At 36.5% G+C, this 22,734-nt stretch overlaps 1 protein-coding gene across 1 annotated transcript; it reads right to left on the reverse strand.

Annotated features, from left to right (window-relative positions):
- Positions 1-1,601: 1,601 nt before the first annotated feature.
- LOC113239947 (alanine--tRNA ligase, mitochondrial) lies at positions 1,602-22,093 on the reverse strand. The gene is made up of 13 exons (XM_026477117.1): positions 21,888-22,093; positions 20,066-20,239; positions 18,739-18,884; positions 17,159-17,314; positions 16,125-16,269; positions 14,617-14,750; positions 13,361-13,664; positions 11,503-12,305; positions 10,251-10,400; positions 9,000-9,126; positions 5,519-5,730; positions 3,339-3,543; positions 1,602-1,768 (listed from the first exon to the last, which is right to left on the reverse strand). Exons 1-13 carry the CDS (start codon positions 22,086-22,088, stop codon positions 1,619-1,621), a joined length of 2,907 nt encoding a protein of 968 aa, XP_026332902.1. The 5' UTR covers positions 22,089-22,093; the 3' UTR covers positions 1,602-1,618.
- Positions 22,094-22,734: the final 641 nt, after the last annotated feature.

Below are 22,734 nucleotides of genomic sequence, written 5' to 3' on the forward strand. Positions count from 1 at the left end.
AAAAATACGAAAAATGGGTGCCTCATGATTTGACTGATCTGCAGAAAGAAACGCGTGTTGAAACTTGTGTTGCCTTGTTGAACCGGTACAGAAATGAAGGAATATTGGATCGAATTATAACATGTGATGAAAAGTGGATTCTTTATGATAACCGGAAAAGAAAAATGGAATGGCTGACCCCAGGTCAAATGCTACAACAGTGTCCTAAAGCAAAACTTACCAATAAAAAGGTAATGGTAACTGTTTGGTGGTCTCAGCATGGTGTTATTCACTATAGTTTTCTCCGATCTGGTCAAGCAATAACGGCAGATGTCTATTGTGCCGAACTCCGAACCATGTTGACAAAACTAGCAGTAAAACAGCCCCGACTCATGAATCGATCTTCACCATTATTGCTCCACGACAACGCGAGACCTCACACAGCACGAGAAACCATTTTGACCCTTCAGGAGCTGCAGTTAGAAACCATTCGTCATCCTCCGTATTCACCAGACCTTGCTCCAACGGACTACCATTTTTTTCGTGATTTGGACAATTATCTACGTGACAAGAAGTTTTCTTCCCAGGAGGCAGTACAAAATGCTTTCACTCAGTTTGTGCAGTCTAGATCGTCGGAGTTCTATCGCAAAGGCATTAATAACCTTCCCATTAGATGGCAGCAATGTATAGATAATAATGGCAACTATTTTGATTAAATAAATTTGTTAAAAATTTAAAAAATAAACAATTTAGATTTTCAGTACAAATCGGCAATTTCATACTTTATCCCCTATTATTAAGAGTACCATTTCCTAAGTTGAAAACTTACATTAAAAGTACTTTAATTGAAAAGTTACACAATTGTAGAGTATGTTTTAGATAAAGAATTATGGAAAGACAGCAAGAGTCTAGATTCCACACAATTATGATTCAAAGTGTATTCCATAGAATTTTAAGTTTAATTGAAAAGAGCAATCCCTAGAGCTTATTGCTTGTTTTTCTCTGGGAAGTCGGCACAGTGAATGAGCAGTAGTTTAAAAAATGACGTTTTCAAGTGTAAAAATTTTACCTATGGAATAAATGATTATTTGACTTTGCCTCAATATATAGGCATTTTTCGCGAATGCACAAATTATCTACCCATCTCTCCTCGGACCCTTTCGTAAAAAAAACGCCCTGGTTTGAGAATAGAATCCCCGTTTTAAAAGGTTTTGTTGCAAGTACGCTGTGCTAGTGACCATGCATACATACCTCCGATTTGTGAACCTTGTTTTTTTATTAGGATGCTTGTTTTTTTTTTAAAGATGTCTAGCCCCGTTTAAATTTAGAGAAAAAACCTCTAGGGTTGGCAAACTAAGGGACGAATCCGCTTTCGCGCATTTTCCGTTAACCATTTCAATAAAACTTGGCAAATAAATTTAATTCCAACACAAAAAATCAATAAGCAAACTATTGAAGTCGGTTTTTTTAATAAAAAAAGTTATAATGATTATTTATTATATACTTATATTCTTCTTGCTAAAGTGACTTTCACATGTCTATGCAAAGTAGTCAACATTTTTTATCATTGGTGACGGACCGAACAAACAAAAACAAAACAAAGGGAAGGCGCACGACTTGTTCGTCCCGTCACTTGATATTACAAAAAAAAGAAATATACCTTAGTGGCGGCCATTTCGGCTTGCGTGGACGGCGACAGTCCGTCGACTGGCGGCAGCAACTGAGCTTGAAACACTGGCAGCACGCAGCTCAGCCACCGCGGGGCGTCGAACGTCGAGCTTACCATATCCTAGAATACACAATCATCGAGTATATAACCAGAAGTAGAGACGCAATAAGGGCCGTATGTTCCTGGTAACTCATCAGTGATACATCACTTATAAATATCAACTCTCGTTTGCACTGAAATTACATATTAGATAGCTGAAATAGTACAGCGCCAACAACTGACTTGTGTGTACGTCTCCGTATATTCCAAAAATATTCTGTATTTATTGTAATAAAGAAAATATCTCTAACAATAGCGTGCTGCTCCATTCGATGGTGTGGGGGAAAAACAGCAAAACATCTATTTATAAAACAAACGGAATCAAATTTCATCGGTAATTAAATATTAAATTTTTTTTTCAGTTTTCGTCCAGTATGGCAAAGCTCAAGTTAACTGGTCGATTTGAAGTAAAACAATTGACGACACCCGCCAATTGTTTCGAACTCGGGCTGGGCAATCGGAGCGCAGTTGTCATAGTAATGATATGGCAGAATAGTTTTCAAACAAATTAAATGACATTTCTCGTAGTCTCTATTTCTAGTTATATACTCGATGACATCAATTTATCACTTGGACACGGTTAATTCCCCACAATGTGTATAAAGGACCCATTGACTTACAATTATATGGACGTCGGGTCCGCGCTACTTACAAATAAATGGACGACGGGTCTAATACAAAAACCACGAAAACAATGTCCCAAGTCAACCTATTCCAAATTTAAATTGTTATGTCATCGCAGTATCGCGCTGTCCGTAGAACAAATGAAGACTAAAGCGGAGTGTCGCGTTCTGTATACGATTTTAGCGCCTTACAAGTGCGGACACTTTTTAGCGCGGACCCGACGTCCATATAATTGTAAGTCAATGGGATCCTTTGATTATTTTCAAAACTTGATCTACTGTTGCAGGTTATCAACCCAATGCAATAGACAAGCACGATTACTAATGTGTGCCATTACATGTACACACGCCAGCACATTAAGCTGCACATTGACGAATCTTGTTAGGTTGCACTGGAGGCGATTTTCGAACAAAAATTGTAATATTTTAAATGAAAAAAAAATTTATTAAATTATAAACTAATAAAATTAAGTTGGTCCCATAGAGACTATAGATCTTTGCCAGAGACAGGATCGAATGGCATAAAAAAAAATTGTGAAAATAGCCTTTTATCTTGCTGACTGTACCATTTTTTCAAAATCTGTGAATGCCAATCAAAATATCTTCAAAATTCATGGATAGTCTTCTAGAACCGTTTTCCTGTAACTACAACGATTAAGGTAGTTGGCCTTGCTGCCCCGTCTCAAATTTAGACCCTGTATATACATAATATGAACCTGTGACGACCAGTTGTACGAATTATGGACCGATGACGGTTTAAATGAAACAAATTCGGTAATTAATAAGCATAAGCATAAGCGTAATCAACTTCCAGTCAACGGTCGATAGAATATTGAACGACTGCAATCACTAGCTGCTTCAAGCGGGCAACACTTTTGAGACATGAACTGTCACTTTACTCCATGTTCAAAAAGGTAGACTATAGTTAAATAATACTTATAATTATATAATATCTTTCCCTGACTCACCTGTGGTACCCTGCAGGAGGCTACAATGACCCCACCTGCACAGCCAATCACCAGTGCCGGTCCGGAAATGGGACACCCCGCCAAGATTTTGGTCACACTTTCACTCTGCATCAGATATGAGCAACGCAGGAAGTGCACTATGAATCTGCGGCCGCTTCGGGCTGCTTCCGCTGACGCTTCACGAATCTCTTGTTCTGCTATTGCCCTGAAAAAAATTTCTTATTAATACCATTGACTTACAAATAAATAGACGACGGGTCTAATACAAAAACCACGAAAAAAATGTCCCAAGTCAACCTATTTAAATGTGTAGTAGTGACATGTAAAGGAATATGAAAAAGCTAAAACGTTGAATTTAAATTGTAATGTCAACGCAGTACAGTCTAATTTTGCTTGCTTCGCTGTCAATCGAACAAACGAAGACTAAAGCGTGAATGACGCTCTTTATACGATTTTAACGCCCTATAAGTTCGGACACTTTTTAGCGCGAACCCGACGTCCATATAATTGTAAGTCAATGATTAATACAAAGATCTTAGAAAAAAATCCTTAGATCCGGCTGGATTCGAACCAACGTCTTCCAGAAAACCGTGTCAGGCGCTATGTCTACTAAGCTACGGAACGAACTAGAGCGGACCTTATTATGAATTGGTCTATATGCCTGTTGCCGACCTTTGATTTTGGTTTATAACGACTTTTTGTCGTAGCGCCATCTGTGTGAAATGTATTTCATCACTCAGCCAGGTATTTTTACAGCTACTAGCAGCTGACTAAAGATGTGGCTTTAATAAGTATAATTTTTAAGTTTATCGAATGTCACGATGTTTGTTCACCACGATATTCAATTAGTTCTGTGATATGACTCCACTAGTTTGTTATAATTATTAATACAAAAATCGAACATATTTTACTTACAAAACTATTATCCTAAATACACTTCAGCAGTAAAGTGATTGCTAGTTACGCATAAAAAATATAGAACAAAACACAATACAATAATTCTGTGATATAAAACAAAGATATTATCCACTATATATGAAACTTCCTCGAAATTTACGTAAATATACCCAGTATATCTTTATTACAAGTTTGTAAGCTATACGTTGCTACAAATGCAGAAATAGACAGTTGTTAGAAACTGTCTATAGTATACTGTACTGTGTACACTTTTGTACTTGTTTAACGTTGTTAAAATAATGTTAAATTATTATAGTGTATGTTTATAAATGATTTAGTAGTAATGATACGGCTTAATGGCCTAGTAGGCAGAGTCTGCGAAGCCTGCAATCGCGAATTGACATTCCGGTTAATTAGTTTTTTCTTTAACTTAACTATTTACAAATTTAAATATTTGTTGAATTGATATTAAATTTTTGTGCAATTACTCCACTAGTTTGTTATAATTATTAATACAAAAATCGAACACTTAGAAAAAAACCACCGTTTTCCAGCAAACCGTGCCAGACGCTATGCCAACTAAGCCACGGAACGAACTAGCGGACCTTACGCGTTTTTCTATGTGCTTGTTGCACATTGACTTACAATTATATGGACGTCGGGTCCGCGCTAAAAAGTCTTGTAAGGCGCTAAAATCGTATACAGAGCGCCAAACTCCGCTTTAATCTTCATTTGTGACATTTTTTTCGTGGTTTTTGTATTAGACCCGTCGTCCATTTATTTGTAAGTCAATGTTGTTGCAGATTTTTGTTTTTGGTTTTTAACGCTTTTTTACCGTAGCGCCATCTGTGAGAAATCTATTTCTTCAATCTGCCGGAATCCAAAATCACCAGAATCCAAACCCAAATCTATTTCGTAAAAATAAATGAATATCATGATGATCGAACATAGTGACATTCAATAACCATACAATTTGTCTTGTTTACCGCTGCCAATGTTTCTGATTTCCATAACACAACTGCTTTAGCTACTTACTTTTGGGATCAGAGCGATGTATGTGATATTGTCTAATATTTATTATTTATTAATTTTCAAATTGTGTTTTCTCAATTCCACAATTTTGACTTACAATATTATTTGGTTTCATGTACGAATTCTTCAGAGCACTCGAGGCGCTATACGATGCAACATCTCTACGAAGTTGTACAGGTAAGTGTGATAAAGACCTCATTATCACAGAGTACGCCCTAAATCCCGACTCTGGAAGCTTTTAAACTACTCACTGTAGCGCCATTTCATTCTTATTAACCGCTCTCTTCTGCAAACTGTCCAAGAGGGCAAGGCACTGAGCGTAATCGGCGTAGGGTGCGCCGCCGGTGCCGCACACTTCCGCCAGCTGGCTCCGGATACTTGCTATCTCCCGCTTCTTGGGTTCCGGCTCGATCAGCTCTATTACATGTTCCAGTTGTTGTGCTCTGCAAAAGAGTTCGCGGGCCTGGAAATAGATATGACTGTAGATGAATTATCAAAAGTTACTTGACTGCATCGAGTACATAACCAGAAGTGGAGACGAAATAAGGACCATACATTCCTGGTAACCAGTGATACATCACTTATCAATATCAATTGTCGTTTGCACTGAAATCAAAAATTAGAAAGCTGAAAAAGTACAGCGCCAAAAACTGATCAGCGTGTACGTCTCCGTACATTCCAAAACTATTCTGTATTTATTGTAATAAAGATAATATCTCTAACAATGGCGTGCTGTTCCATTCGGTAGTGTGGGGAAAAACAGCAAAACATCTAATCTACAAAACAAACGAAATCAAATTTCATCGGTAATTACATATGTAAAACTCAAGTTAACTGGTCGATTTGAAGAGAAACAATAGACGACACCCGTCAATTGTTTCGAACTCGGGCTAACCAATCGGAGCGCTGTTGCCACAGTAATGATATGGCAGAATAGTTTTCAAACATATTAAATGACATTTCGTCTCTAATTCTAGTTATATCTTAGACTATGGAAATCAAAGGGCATGTTATGTTGACATACATAAATCAGATATTATATGTAAATATATGATGCATTTCGACACTGAAAACATAAAAATGTTATTGTCTTTGTTTAACTGCTGTGTCAGATTACATTGGTCTGTGCCAAACACGGGAATCGAAAATACGTAACGTCATCTTAAATGCGAACTGTGTTCATTTCGCAGTACATGAGGTACATAATATGGTTGTCAAAGGGAAGTATATCAAATGTCAAAACAAATGTTTTTCCCAGTGTTTTATTGAATTATTTACAGGGATAGTAATAAAATGGACATAAATGTTGACAGTGAGAACAATTAGGTATTAATAAAAATGCATCTCTGCAGGATTAAGGGATGTGGCAATAGCAAAGGCGAAAATCAACCGAATGTAACATTGCACATGCATGGTTATTTTTCTGTCTATAAATCACACAATAGCCCAAATATCTCATGTAATTAGACTCATTTAAGTAGTTTATTCCTAAATCTTGCCCAATTTTGCTTTGATTACTACAGATTGCCTACTTCTTTGTATATTTTGATGATTGTTGTTAATGATTGTTTTGTGATAGTATTGTTCTTGTAAGCGTACATATTATCGATGTTCTGTTGTTAAAACAATTTTTGTACCGCGTGGTATACAGCCACAAGGATTATTACTGAGCCTGTTCCTTCCACGTACTGTTGTTGTTCCGACAATATTGTTATATTATTATGTTCTATTCGTTTTTTTTTATAACGCACACACTCGACATAGCACTAGGGAAACCCTGTGTCGCGAGTGCCATGGACACACATAGACAACCACAAATTACACCCAAACTCACGAGATAAATAAATGTAGGCCATACAAATATATCTTCCGGCCTGGGAATCGAATCTGGGACCTCTGCGTGGCAGTCGGGCATGGTAACCGTTCGGCCACGGAGGCAGTTATTTCACTACGAGGTTTTTATTATTATTATTTTTACTATTTCAAGTTTACCTACAAATGAAAAAAGAAAAAAGATTGGTAGGAAATCATAGGTCTGCCGAATACAAACATTGAATCAAAGACAATCTTCATTTATTCGTTTCATTTTGAAGAGACAAATTTTAACAGAACTTTGAATGTAACTAGATTACATGATAAAACTAAAGAAATAAAAAAAAACAGTTTTAACTTTCAAATCATACATTTGCATGTCGATAATGACTTATTGATAGATTATGGTACAACACTAAAAAAAATCTGCCATTTGTAGCGTTCAATTATTGTTTAGATATGCACGTTCATACTGTAGTTAGGGCAGCTCCTTTCCTTTATTTTTTTCCATACTCGATGCTTGACTGTATTGGTAAACTATTCTTTGGAAGATTAAACGACAGCTCGCAACTACGTAGTCCAATACTGCACCAATAGATAGCGCCTTAAATATATCATGAATTTTTGTATATGATCAGTCATATGTTCAGTGAGCTCGATCTACTGTATTTGGCAAGAACAAAAATAAAAAAAACAGCACACAAACGACATGATATATGAAATTTGAAGTGAACAAAACACAAAGGCATTAACACAAATACTGGAATATAAAAGATATATCTATCTAAATATATCTACCTCTATATAACTTTTATTCAAAATCAACAATATGTCATAATGCACTTTTTAAATAATAATGATTGATTAGATCGTCTGGATAGGACTACGTGCCTGACTTAAACAACTTGATATTGTATGTGGAGCAGTTTTAACGTCGCATTGATCGATGGGCTCAGCAGCACCATATCATCCGCATGACTTGGATTATTTACGCATATTCCATCATTATTACAGCCTAGATACTACAGAGTTCGACAATCAACCGTTTTATGTAGAAATTAAAAATCCCCCTGCCTTACCCCGCACTCCAACTTATATTCATCCGAGAGCGAATCTGCACTCACATATTTCGTTTGTTTCGAGTGCCAATAACTAAACACGGATACAATCTTATCCGCTACATCCACGGAAGATAAAAATACAATGGAAGTGACTTAAGTCTCGATTACTATCAAAACTCACACACACTTAATTTGAAACACTACAAAATCTTGATATTGATTTGACGTAGTTTCAAATTTAAAAAGAAATAATAAATTCTGAATTGTTAATATAATTGAAACTTTACCCTGTTGGCATATGGTTGAAAGTTCAATACCATCAATATTTATTGTTACAAGTTACGACGTTTTGATATTATATTGAAATTTCAATCAATGTGCTACCATCTAGCGGTCAATTGCTGAACCACGACGAATTGACGTTATTCATTTAGTTCTCCAGACAAGAAGCGACCACATTGCAGGGGCATAAGCTTTACTTTCGTTTCTTGTAACAAAAAATTATTTCGATAAACAGAAAACTGAAAATTTGTTAAAATAAGACATTCGGATGATATAAAATACGTCCACAGGTAATATTTTTGGCATGGCAGCCATTTTTGCACACCAAAACAGCACAATAAGGCATTTTTCTAGGATTATAGAGAATGTGTACGAAAGAATGACATAACCATACAAAGTGAAAATGGCGGACTGGGCTCAGACAAGTTTTTCGAGCCCTATAGTTGGCACGCATCAGACGCTAACTAACCACTTCTACTGTATTTATTGTTCTGTGGCTATATCAGTTTCGTTTTCCAGCCTTTGCCATAGTAGATCATACACATTATAACTTATGATTATGTTTTTCTTATCTCACCTCTGTGGCTCTATCTCCAGTAAGCGCATGTATGGTGGGCGTGTGGCCACGCGCGCCTTTGACTAGCGTTACACAGAACTCGCCGATCACACCTGTACTTGGTACGTGAGTGCCGCAACATAGCTCTCTGAAAAGACAGACTTTTGTACTGCGTTGTTCCATATATTACCATCACTTTTACATGTTGTGCTGTGGCTTGTCTCAAACACTTTTTATCAATGACTCATAGTCATATATAAAAAGGTAGACATTCACTGTGGGCGCTGGACGAGGAGGACCCAAGTTCGACTCTTTATTTTTTATTGCATAAAAAAAACATCAGAAAAATTAATTATAGAAAACGTAAGCAAAGGTGGACTTATCTCTAGTAGAGATCTGTTGCAGCCAACCAAAGGCAGTGAGAACAAAGGTCATAAGCGGGCAACACTATGCACACAAACAAACTTATTACGATTATATACATATATATATGTAATAATAAGTGTTTATATTATTTATATACATATATAAAACACAAATATAAGATGATTGCATAGACAGTTCAGCAAGAAAGTGCGCTATCAACCTTTTTTTGAAGGAAGCGATCGACGGCCTAGCTTGGATGTGAGAAGGGAGTCTGTTCTACAACTTCGCTGCTCAAAAAAGAGTTAAAAAAGAAATTTGTATTACAGCTGGGACGAACGAGCATATTCGTGATGCAAGGACGTCTTGAGCGGATGGGAGAGGGCAGCAGCTCGATTCTCGGTAAGACCTATTTGAGAAATGAACTTACCTAAATTGACTGAGATTCGTGTAATATGGAAATTGCAGCGGAGTGAATTCTGTTGCTCTGGTACTCATAGAACAGGGAATTTTATACTTTAAGACCAGTAATTAGTGCTGGTATCTGGCACATTATTATTTTGACCTACGGCCTCTCACGCAGAAGCCGTGGGTTCGAATCTGGCCTCGCAGTCAGAATTTCTCAAAATTCACAAATTATCATGAACTTTTCAGTGAAGGAGAACGTCGTGATAATACCTGCCCGTCGAAGAAGGTTCACAACCCTCGGAGAGCCTGTAAGTCCGCAACCCGCATAGGACCAGTGTGGCAGACCATGGTCTAAACCCTCGCTGAGAGGAGACCCGTGCCCAGATGTGAGACGTATAAATGGGTTGATGATGACGATGCCATAGGGGCCATTAACACTAAGCACGACGAGATAAGGCAAAGAAAGTCTATAGGCTGCCTCTAATCATAAAACATACTTACTTTGACACAAGCGGCAGATCAACTGTGATCAACCGGAGCCCAGTCTCAGGGTATATCTCCCCAGGAATCAGAAGCACATCTGGCTCGTTGGATAACTGCACACAGTCTATTACTCTAGTCTCCACAGGAGAGTGTGACTCAATTGATTGCCTGGAAATGAAGTGTAACTGTGAAACCATTTCCGTTGATTATACTCTGTCTTTTTTGGAGACGGAGTAAAATGTCATTTGCAGGGTTGCCAGTTTTCATAAAATTTTAGCGTTGTAGTTGGTGTTGTGTCGACATTTTAACGATAAATTGTGTAACAATTGCCATAATGTCTGAATTTGTGAATGTTGGGTCGTTCCAATCATGACTAATTGCGTTATTGCCTTCTTTATTTTTATTTTAATAGTTGGCCTGCTAATTTCAAAATCTATATTAATTTATATACATTTTAACAAAAACAGGCGGATTTGATTATATTCTAGTATATTGAATTAAAATTGAAAACCTTAAAACATGTTTCCTCTTTGTATTTTTAATAGAAATAGTTCTAAATGTAATGTATGTATGCATGAACTAACAAAAATTGACAATTAAAATGAACCTGTGTGACCAGTGAGACGAATAATCAACAACATCCAGTCAATAGTCGATAGAATACTTATTGACTACAATCCGTAGCTGCTTGTAAGTGGGCATCATTTTTATGCAATGAACTGTCATTTTGCTCCATCTTCAAAGAAGGTAGACTATATAGATACACCATCTGTTACCAACCCTATGCCAATAGGGTCGGCTACCTATACTCTTACCAAATTTTGTGCAGTAACAAAAAGTTGCTAGGCAATCAATTATGGTGACAAAAACATTTTTGTCAATGTTCATCATGTAATTGGAATTTAAATAGGTAAGTAAGTTATTGGGTTAAATTAAAATGTAGAAGTCATATTTTCCTAACCAGTTATTATCCAATTATATAAGTACCTTTTCATACATATAATTTATGAATAAAGTACTTAAGTTCTTGGATATTATTAGTATGTACTGCTAAATAGTTTTGATTAATAATCATATGTTCTGTCTATTTCAGTCTCTGATTATTATAAAGATATCTAGATGCAAGTATCTGTATTGGGAGCAAATTTTGTATGTAAGATTCTCTTTAACATTCAGTATGGTCAATAATATCTCAACTATTCCGACACCAGAGGCTCAATGAAATATCTTTTTTTTAAATGAATGAAAAATTTTGCCAAACTTCACTTACCTAACTAATTTTTGAGCATCCAAAATAACTTTCTGGGACAACTTCTCACCGTAAACTGACAAATTTAAATACAGTCCTTTGTCTGTTACACTTGAACCTATTTGACACACTACACTATGTGGCAGAGTTTTTCTAATGGCAGCGTTCATCAAATGAACTGCAGTATGATTCCTCATAATATTCAGTCTTCTTTCTTCATTAATAGCTAACACAACATTGTTTTTATTGTTTACAGCTGTTTCACAGAATGGTACAACACTAAATTTACCCTTGTGGAACACGAAATCCCTAATTTTGAACGCAGATTCAATGTTAAAAGTAACATCTTTATTGATCTCCATTGTACCCGTATCGGCGACCTGTCCCCCTTCTTCGCAGTAGAAATTTGTGTCTTTTGTCACTATGAAATAAGTTCTTGTTTCATTTGGTTGTAGAAAATCCAACCACTCTAGATCAGAATTAAGAATTGCAACTATCTGTGTTTCCAATAGCTTAAACTCAATTTTATTATTTTTGAAAACATAATCATACTTTGGTTTATCATTTGTAGATTTGTAACGGTTCTCTATAAGTCGTTGTATGCATTTATCAAACAATAATCCTTTATCTGAGCTTTGTTCCCTTAATGCAGTTTTATGCCTTGCTTTATGATCAGCTAGAAGTTTCCAGAAGCCTTGTCTATCTATTTCTAATTGATTCAATGTTGCTATTCGTTGTATGACATCTTCTTGGAAGCCGTGAGTGTCATATAGCTTGAAGACTAAATCTCCTGGAAGTATGTTAGAGTTTTGTTTCGCCATTGTCTGTAAATAAAGCGACGAGTTAGCATGGGATTTTATGTAAACTGGTTGACAAATTAATAGGGACTGTTGAGTACATTTTATATTTTTTTATTATCAATGTTAATTGACAAATTAACAACGAACAGTGGCAGTATATCACATGCAATGTGTGATAAACCTCCTCGTGACATATTTATTTCAGTTGATAAAGCTATAATATAACAATATAATAATATTATGGTAATCAACCTTTTTATTTACAATTTTTTTTTACATTAGTACTTATTATATAGATTTTAAGACTTTCGTGGTTATTCACTAAATGATTATCACTAGTAACAGGTTTCTTACCACGGTATAACTTCTTTTTATTTTCCCGATATTTCGGAACGGTTGCACGCTCCATGGTCACGGGTTGACTGGGGATACCCAGTGATAATCAATTAGTACTTATTGTTTGTCTCTGCTGTTATGGTACATAGTAATAGCTTTCAAAGCCTCTATGTTCGCGTGTTTGGCTAATTTTCCAGGTATGAGTAATTTTATTGCTGTTTGTATTTCTCGGCTGGTCAGCATGTGTTTCTTGGAGAAGGCGGCCAACCTCCCCGCTTCATTGGCAATCTTCTCCATCATACCATAAACGAAATTATTCATAATCATCATCGAAGATCTTGATATACCCATTTTGTTTTCCGATGTTTGCTTTAATATTTTGTATATGTAAATCGAAAAGTTGTGATAGTTTTTTTTCTTATTCTTGTCCTTAGATTAGTTTAAGGCTCTGAGTGGCACTGCAACTGTCATGGACAAGCGTGTAGGATAACCTACACGCTTGTCCATGACAGTTAGTGTCCTGCGCCTGATGATAACATCAGGCGCAGGACATGTTCGTCCCGTCACTTACTTGATAGTACAAAAAAAAATTCACCAGCACCTTACTGTAAAACCCGAATGGTTTTACTCTTTAAAACCCGAAAAAATAGTTTCATTTCCAATGCAATTATTACTGGCGTACATTTCAATGTTATCGGCAATCATTAAAAATAAACTTAATAAAAAAAATAACGGTAACATACCTCTTTAAACTCTTTATACCCTAAAGCAAACCCAGCCGTCTCGATGTCACTTAGAGCTTCAACTTCCGGATACTGCTTGGCCAGATCCTTCCATTTCTTCACAAGATTTGATCTCATCTTTGCATAGGCCTCCGATTCATGTTCCAAAATGGTTTTGGCGTCTTTTTCTTTCTCTATTAGTTCTGGATATGTTGCGCCCAACGTAGCAGCGACTTCGTCATATAGTATTGGCAGTAATTTTGGGTTATGGAATACGTCCGAAGATATTTTGAAGGTTTTTCTAAGTATTTGCTTCAGATTTAGGCTGGAAATAGTGAGATAGTTTATAAAGTGTACAGTAAGAAAAATTTAAATGCTTTAGGCAAAAATTTTGGAAGAAGAGCAATAATATGTAATATTGTTCTTCTCTCGCTAACGTGCTCGCGGTGGTCATATGAACGAGATCGAATTCTATTCTTAAATGTAACATGTATATGTGATATCTGAATTATTCTGTGTTTTATTGAAATACAAAACTGTTATTGGAAAACCTCATATTATTTGGGCAGTTCTCATTGTTACGGACACCTACTTGCCGACACCTGTACTAGTTGGGAGGCTACAATTAGTATTTAAGTAGGAACATGTCGATCAATAAACGCAGTCAGTGGCAAGTCCTTTGAACAAGCGTTTCATTTCCGATCCTGAGCAGAGAACCAGAACGAATGCAGTCCACAGATCAAGAACACCGAACATCTTTGATCCTACACTAGCCGGATCATCGACACTCATGAAATTCCGAAATTTCTACTTTCGATATTTGTGACATTTTTGAAGAAGAATTTATGTAAATAGTTTTTGATGATATAGTGGTCTCCAAAATAAACGACTTTTAAAAAAGAAGACGGTAGTCAGAACATTTGAAGGCGAGGAAATAGCGAAATCAAAATTAACAAGAAAAAATAGCTGTATAAACTTACTTTTGCACTTAATATTTTTTGTAAGCTTACTGCTACCAATAACTCATCTCTGAGTGTATAATTAATAATTAAAATCAAATGCTTAACTTATTTTCATGTGATGCATCTCGCTTGAATTGGACACGCAAGACACTATATGCTTTTTTAGTGTAATTGTTCCACAGGTTGCACGTGTATAGGGTCCAGCAATATGTTTTGAAAAGGGTGATTTTAACCTCATTTGACCACCGTGCAAACCTGCGGGCCAGCACAGTATTACACCTTACCGCCAGCGCAATACAACTAAGAAATATTTACCTTGTAGCCGGAAATACGCCGTCAGCTAAACAAACGCTGATCATTCGCGAATGGTCCGCTAGTCTTCGGTAGGCTTCATTGAGGGCGGCGTCCGCGCCGTACCGGCCGCTGTATTTGTTCACACCTTTACTGTTCTGTGTAACAGGGAGTTAAGGCTGATGAGTGTCTTTGGCTACGTTGCAGTAGAGCTCCTGCCACCTTACCTATTTCTGCCGCGAAACGGTAATGTGAGAATTACTGCGTTCCGGTTTTGAAGGGTAAGTGTGAGGCCAGACGAGTGTAATTTTGTGAGTTGTGAGTTGCGTTTTTTCAGTTGCGCAGTTTGCACTGCATTGTTTCATATAAAAGTACGGTTTGTTTCACACGACGACGCGAAATAAGTTATCTGCCGACTCACGGGCGTAGTGACGACTAACTTTCGGTCGCATCGTGCGTCGGGCTGGTGGGGGGGGGGGGGACATTTACTGGCATGTGGTAGTACTTAACAAACTGATCTGGATGTTCACATAAACTTGTATATAATATTTGAAACTGCCCGCACTTTAATCGTTTCATATTGAGTGGATGTACCCCAGCTTCTTTTTCCTTTTCGAACATCGTCTTGTAATGCTTCATAAATGCTTACTATTTTTAATGGATCCATTACACTATTACGACACAAACACCTCGTATAAACGCTTAAAAGCAACTGAATTAAATACGGTCGTTTGGCGCTCCAACCGAATTTCGGTGGAGCGCAAACTGCGCAAGTCTCACTCGCTCGCTCGTCTGGCCTCACCCTAGGGTGCTGGTGAAATAACAGGCACAACGGACTTTTCAACTTTCGATGCCTTACTTTCTCAAACTCGTATCTTATAAAGAGTGATTGTTCAGGAGATGACAAAACTTTCTATTTATTTTAAATTTCTTAACAAGGGTGTTACTTTGATTACATTACTTTAAGTTAGTGTGTGAATATGAAGGGAATGTGATGTGAAATCAACCTACAAAGTTTGTATACACAATCCATTTACTGTATATCGGTAACTTTGTGCTTTAAGATGAGAGTTTGAGAAAGTAAGGCGACGTTATATCTCCGGGTTACGGGCGTATTACTGCCTCTCAGATCTTTGACAATTAAAGCTCCGGTGTGTCGCTTAATATCAGGCGCACGACTTGTTCGTCCCATCATTAGTACCATAAAAAAAAAGTACCGAAGTTTTTGATGAAATTGAACAAATCGTGCGCCTGATGTTAAGCGACACGCCGGTCCATAGCAGTTGCAGTGCCACTCAGAGCTTAAAATCGCAAGGATCTGAAGAGCACTGCCCCTGCGCCCGTCACCTTGAGCCATAAGTTGACAAATTGCCTGTAATTTCACCAACACCCTTCAAAACCGGAACGCAGTAATGCCCACATTACCGCTTGGCGGTATAAATAAGTAAGGTGGCAGTACTACCCTGGATGAACTCTGACGACAAGTTTATTTTATTAAGTAAGAAGAGTATCGAACAATATCTCTATCTCACCTTTTCAATGGCTTTAATAATAGGTTGGAAGAGATCTGTATCGTAGTTAGACGGAACGCCTTGAAGTAAAGCCGCCATTCGCTCGAGCCCCATGCCCGTGTCCACGTGATTGCGTCGCAGCGCGTGTACTTTGCCATTCACGTCTCTAGGGAATTGTAGTTTTACTATTTAATAATAATATTTTTCATTTTATTTGTTTTTATTGAACATCGTGATGTTTTTATTACAGTGATATTCTTCTATTTTTGTGAAAAGAATTGATAAAAAAAGATCACACAAACACAAAGAAAAATCCTTCGATCCACTGAACCATTGTCTGTTGCCACAACGTGGCCACAATATAAAACAGTGCCAGTACAAAAGAGTTTGGCATAAATTAAATAGCATGGAAATGTCTAGTTTTAAAAGTTAAATTGACTCCAATAATAAGAATGTCACAAGTTATTAATTTGTAATCGGTCAAGTATGATAAAATGTATGTCAAGGTCTTATTTTCGTTTATATTTGATGACCTTGGTGGCCCAATGGCTTGCACTGTGGGTTTATTACATTAATAAAAGCAATTCAAGCTGATAACAAATGGACTGCATGTGTGCAGTTAATGCGTGCAGTCGAGACTTCAAACATCGGTTGCAGTCGATGTGAATGATAGTCCAAGATCCAAAAACAGAAATTAACATTCTTAAGAGAATATTTGATTTTCTTGTGTTGATTTTTTCAGTAACGGTAAAACGTAACCATTACTTAAGGTGAAACTTGAAACTGTTTGAAAAAACAAACAAGCAATTTAAATCCCAAAAAATAGTTTAATTTCCTATATTTTTCTTAAACGTGAGTTTGTTGAAAAATTAAAATGGAGGATTTATATAGTGATGATAATAATCCGTAATAAAAAGTAAAGTCAGCATTTGAAATCGGTAAATGTTCTGACAAGTTACAAGCTACAAGTGACATCTGTGCTTCAATTTCGACATCAACAAATACACTGAGCTCCTGAGCTAGGCGATAACTGCGTGCAGTCACTATCGACTTACCTATTAAACTGTATGAAGACAAGGTTCCAGATCTCAGTTAGGGATCCATCCTTATTGATATAGTGTATCTCTGTGCAGGGCCCACATGGGCCACTCGCGCCCATCTCCCAGAAGTTGTCCGTTGCTGTCAACGCTCGTAAACGACTTTCAGGGACTCTGCAAGCAATTTTCAATTTAAAATTATAATATTAATATTATTGAATTTCACTATAGTTATAGTATGTAGTTATAGTATGTAACTATAGTGAAAAAATAGGGTGGTTTCATTGACTTACAATTATATGGACGTCGGGTCCGCGCTAAAAAGTGTCCGCACTTGTAAGGCGCTAAAATCGTATACAGAGCGCGATACTCCGCTTTAGTCTTCATTTGTTCTACTGACAGCGCGATACTGCGATGACATTACAATTTAAATTTCGAATAGGTTGACTTGGGACATTTTTTCGTGGTTTTTGTATTAGACCCGTCGTCCATTTATTTGTAAGTCAATGGGTGTTTGCATTAATATTAGACATAACTGGTTGAAGACTGTACCACCTCAGTCAACCGTGACCATGGGACCTGTAAAGGGCCCGAAACGTCGGTTTGTTTGAAAAAACAAATATACGCGATTTAAATCCGGAAAAATAACCTTTTTTTACTTTAATTTAAACTTTCACGATTTTCACACTTTATTTCCGTTAAGTTCGGGATTTATTCATGAATAAAACATATATCCATTTGCGATGGACGGAGAGACGTTACACTCCAGGGCGATAATAAACAATATCTAATGTATATACTTATAGGTCCATCGTCAAACTTGTGGTAATGTCCCTAATCCGAAGCCGAAACAATGAATTGTAAAAGTGGTCAATGCAAAAAGTAGCCATTTCAAGAAGTGTTCTTTTGTGGAAGTGCGTATATGAAGATATTGTCATTTCACATTGTGGTCCTAAACCGCCGAAACGACGTTTCGGATGTATTGCAACGTCCAAGGCTTCGAAGGGATTGAAGAGGCGGGTGTCAACAACTTCTAACTACCAGCACAGTTTGGGCACGTTAAATTGTTCTTGACGAGTTATTAGCTTATGGCTGGTGACTTTTACACCTTGATCATCCTCCAAAAGCTGTGGCCCGCTCCGCGCGGGCTATCCGCCGAGACCTCCCGGTAGTAGGCGAGCTGGGTTTCACTGATGGGTTTTAGTCAGTGTACAGGGCCAGTGCTTGGGAGTCCCATTTTTTTAAAATAATATCAAGTGCCGGAACAAGCAAGTCGTGCGCCTGATGGTAAGCTACACGCCTGTCCATAACAGTTGCAGTGCCACTCAGAGCTTTAAACCACAACGATCTGAGAGGCACTCCCACTGCGCCTGTCACCCTGGGACATAAGTTGACAAGTCGCATGTGCTTGTGATTTCACCATAACTGCTCGCTGAGGCGAGCGATACGCATATCTCATTTCCAGCATTAAGAAAGAAATGGTTGGTGACCTCATAATTTTTATTGGAGTGTATTGTTTTGCATCGAGATGTTTTAAATGAAGTTTTTGCTTAAATGTTAGAAGTATTAACTACAGTTATTAAGCAAATATTTCTTACCCAATTTTCTTCCAAATGTCCCTGCACTCCGTGTCCTCTGTTAGGCCCATGATCGCATCACCTTGGAAGTAGGTTACCACTAGATCCTCAGGTTTCAACCTATATGGACCGAGAAGTAGATCCCAAGCCATTTGACAGGCTTCGTTCTGCAAAATAAGTACTAGTTTAGGATTTCATAATCCTGTGCAGACAGTGTGTATGATGGAATCCAACTCAATCAACTTTTAATTTAGAACTGGTTTTAATTTCTAAGTACATGGACCTACTTATTACTTATAATGTTCTTTTATGTGTTCGAATTATAGAATAAAATGATAATGATTATTATTGAATATCGTCAGAAAAATCTTGTTGAAATTATCCCGTGTGGAGCGCGACGTAACTCTTAGGGCGCGTTCCCATTATGTCGTGACGACAGATAGCCATGCTTTTTAAAGTGACTTGTATATTTAAATGAAGTTGTTCATACAGAACACCACGATTAATTTTTGTTTACGACTTTTTTGACGTTACGATTACAGACTCTCGTGACAATGGGAAGAGCTAGAACGACAGTCGTCCAACGATAAATAAATCGTCACGATCAAAATGTGACGACAGATAATCGCAGCTTCAAACGATTCCGCCGTGCAAATGTGAAGGCGGTTGAATTGAACCGATAAATTGTCGTCACGATCTAGTGGGAACAACCAGACACGACAGTCGTTTATCGATAAAATAAATGTCCACGACACAGTCACGACAGATAGTCGTGATGTGGGAACAGGCTAGACACGACGTCCAACTATAAATAAAACGTTACAACATAATGGGAACGCCCCCTTACATAAACTGTCACTGCTCCCGCAGCACGCCGCTACCTCAGGAACCGACTCAGTTACGCGGTTGGCCTGTAGTAGTATATATTAAATTCCATGAACGCCTTGTGTCGAAAGACCCAATGTTTATTGGAGAGACTTTTTTCTTACGATTGATTTTATCAATTAGTACAATAAAATAGTGAGTGTATATTTTTTGCATTTTTAGTTGCTTTGATTCCTGGCTCAGGTACCTAAGCGTATTTGGCATGTTAAAAAAAATAAAACATTGTTGCTTTTAAGTAAAATTCCCTATCTTAAACATTAACATAGTCCACTTTATGTCTTATTGGTTTTTCCACTCTGTATATTCATATGTTGTAAGGAAAAATATAACTGTCATGGTGTATATACACATATATATGTGTTAAATAAACCAATTCATATTTTTTTACAATACAATACAAATATTCTTTATTGCACATGGACAAATACATAATAACAATACAAAAAAGTAAAAAATAAGTTACCTTATAATAATCCCCAAAAGACCAGTTGCCAAGCATCTCAAAAAATGTATGGTGATGTCCATCAGTTCCAACTACATCCAGGTCATTATGCTTGCCTCCCACTCGTACACATTTCTGAGAGTTTACAGCTCTAGGATATGGGGGATCCACTTTACCAAGAAATATACCTTTGAACTGAAACATACAGAAATAACTAGGTCTGGAATAAAATATATAGAATAAAATATAAAATAAGTAGAATAAACATATAGAATAAGAAATAACTATATCTTTAGATATGTTTACGGAAAATAGTGGTTTTATGTTCTGGACCCTGAGACTCAAACCAGAACTAATGCAGACAATTTAATTTAATTTTTGATAGCAAATAACAGGACGAACATATTGTGCACCTGGTGTCAAGCTACACACCTATCCATAATAGTTGCAAAGATCTGAGGGAAACCGCCACCGTGGCTGCCACCCTGAGACATAAGTTGACAAGTCCCAAATCTAACTCCTCGTTACGTCTTCCTCATTCTTAGATTTTTGAGATTCCTATTGGAAAATGAAACTTTTTTTTTGATCAAAATTGCATATTTATTTTTTGAAGCATATCAAAGTTTTGAGCTCTTTTTTGGGGCCTTACCATGAACTCTAATTGCGATTTAGTGTAGGACCTAAAATGAATCGCTGTGAGACAGCGCTACATGGTGAGGTGAAGTGTATATAAACAATTCCGCTTTTTAGTCGATACAAACCTATACTGAACTGTAATATGAGTTCATGGTGAGGCCCCAGGTCTCATTGGCTGAAGATAAACTATAAATAGCCCGAAACAAATATATGTGATATGGAATTGAACAAATACTTTCATTTCCACATCGGATTAGTTAGATATTCCTTACAAACCATTCTGATTATAAATTTTAAGGATTTTGTGTTATTCACTAAATTATTACCATTGGAAATAAGTTTTTAACCATGGTATGACTTTTTCTGATTATCCCAATATTGTGGAACTGTTAAACACTCCATAGTCACGAGTGAATACTTTTACTGGTCAATTATTTTATTTTTCTTTTAATGACCTTGGTTGGGATGCTACCATTGTCACTCAGTTTTTTTTCAGACTGGCTTTCGAATACACAACAATAACTAAAATTATTTTAGTACGCAAAATTATTAAAGATGTATCTAATTGTAAAATATTAAGGTGAATCACCAGAGGAAAAATGGGAAAAACTGTTCTACTAGATCAAATGTTTTAAGCATTTACATTAAATAACTTTCTTAACAAAAACATACAATACATCTTAGGCTGTTGACTAATGAATGTGCTAATTTGTTACAAGATAGGACATACTTTACCCAATCATATAAATATTGAAAACAGGCTAAAAACCAAGATATAAATTATTTAAGAATAAAATATCTTTAAACTTTGCACGTAATTTTTATAAGTAGATATCTCTCTTTAAGTACTACAGAGAATCTGTTAAATTTTCAACTGAAACCCTAGCATAATTGAAATCAGATTTATCCCAAAACTTGAAAATTGCCCAGTGGTTTATCGACACGGATGCACACAACACCTCATCTCCTAAAATCTAGACTCTCATTCAAATACCTCACCGTAAGGTAAGGAAATGCTTGGTTTTTAAAATAATTCCTTTTTTGAAATCCAACAATAAAGCAGAAGCATTTTTTTTTAAATACAGTTGTACTATCAGGATGTGATGATTATTTTGGTGCCAATAAAAGTCATATAAAAATAAACAGTAAATTAAAACCACAAATAAATGTAAAAATAGTTCAGTCACAACAAAAACAAGGTCATTACCTGGTTCATTCCAGCATTAACAAACGGCACAGAAGCATCGTACAGAGGTACAACAGAACTGGATTTTACATATTTATGACTGTGTTTTCCCACGAAATAGTCTAAGAACGTGCTCCTTATAAAGCAGCTCGAACTCTTCGAGCGCGTCCAAGTTCTCAAATATAAGACTTTGCTCGAAACCGGTAGTCGTAACATCGTCATAGGTTATAGGGAAATATCGGAATTACTTTCAACAATTCCAATGTCATTTATACGTCTTTAGAAAGTGATTGTAACAAATACACAACTAAATCAGTTGATTTCTTTATAATTGCGCAGATATTCTCTATTTTCATCTATAATTATATACCTAAATTTAACTTTTGATTGTCGCCTTGACTTTCAAAACCTTTGATTACCTTTGTTTGACACCGAATTGACATATTGTAATTGTGTGTGACTTTACGACTGACGGTTCGTTTTCAATCATGTTGAGAAAAATTATGAAATGCTTGCTGTGATGTGAGTAGTGTTGGATCATGGAATTTTTTTTTTTTTCGTATCATATATTTCAAAAAGTAAATATTTTCCCAGATATTCTTCCCGTAATTTTCCATATTTAACGTTGACTCCAGTCAAAAGTGGAAGTTACTAAACGAAAACGATGAAGCCTACAACAAGTGGTGGTGGCGTGGTTGCTGAAGGTTCTTTGTGCTGTTGTGAAATCATTTTTAAATCTCATTTTTTTATGTGGCTTTTAGCTATACAAGTTTTTGTTATAATTCACGCAAAATAAAACTTCAAAAGATATTTTTAAATGTAGAACATAATATAAGTCTTCAAAATTATATTTTCCAGTTTTTTAATG

This window comes from Hyposmocoma kahamanoa, unplaced genomic scaffold (genome assembly GCF_003589595.1).
Source record: "Hyposmocoma kahamanoa isolate Upper Pololo Valley unplaced genomic scaffold, ASM358959v1 117, whole genome shotgun sequence".
Classification (NCBI taxonomy): domain Eukaryota; kingdom Metazoa; phylum Arthropoda; class Insecta; order Lepidoptera; family Cosmopterigidae; genus Hyposmocoma; species Hyposmocoma kahamanoa.

Bases quoted from the DNA above. Each gene is read 5' to 3' on its own strand.
- LOC113239947 (XM_026477117.1), bottom strand. From the start codon at position 22,088: ATGACGATGTTACGACTACCGGTTTCGAGCAAAGTCTTATATTTGAGA. The intron at 20,240-21,887 runs GTAATGACCTTG...TGTATGTTTCAG, and splicing joins TTAATGCTGGAATGAACCAG to TTCAAAGGTATATTTCTTGG. The intron at 18,885-20,065 runs GTAACTTATTTT...CTTATTTTGCAG, and splicing joins CTTTTGGGGATTATTATAAG to AACGAAGCCTGTCAAATGGC.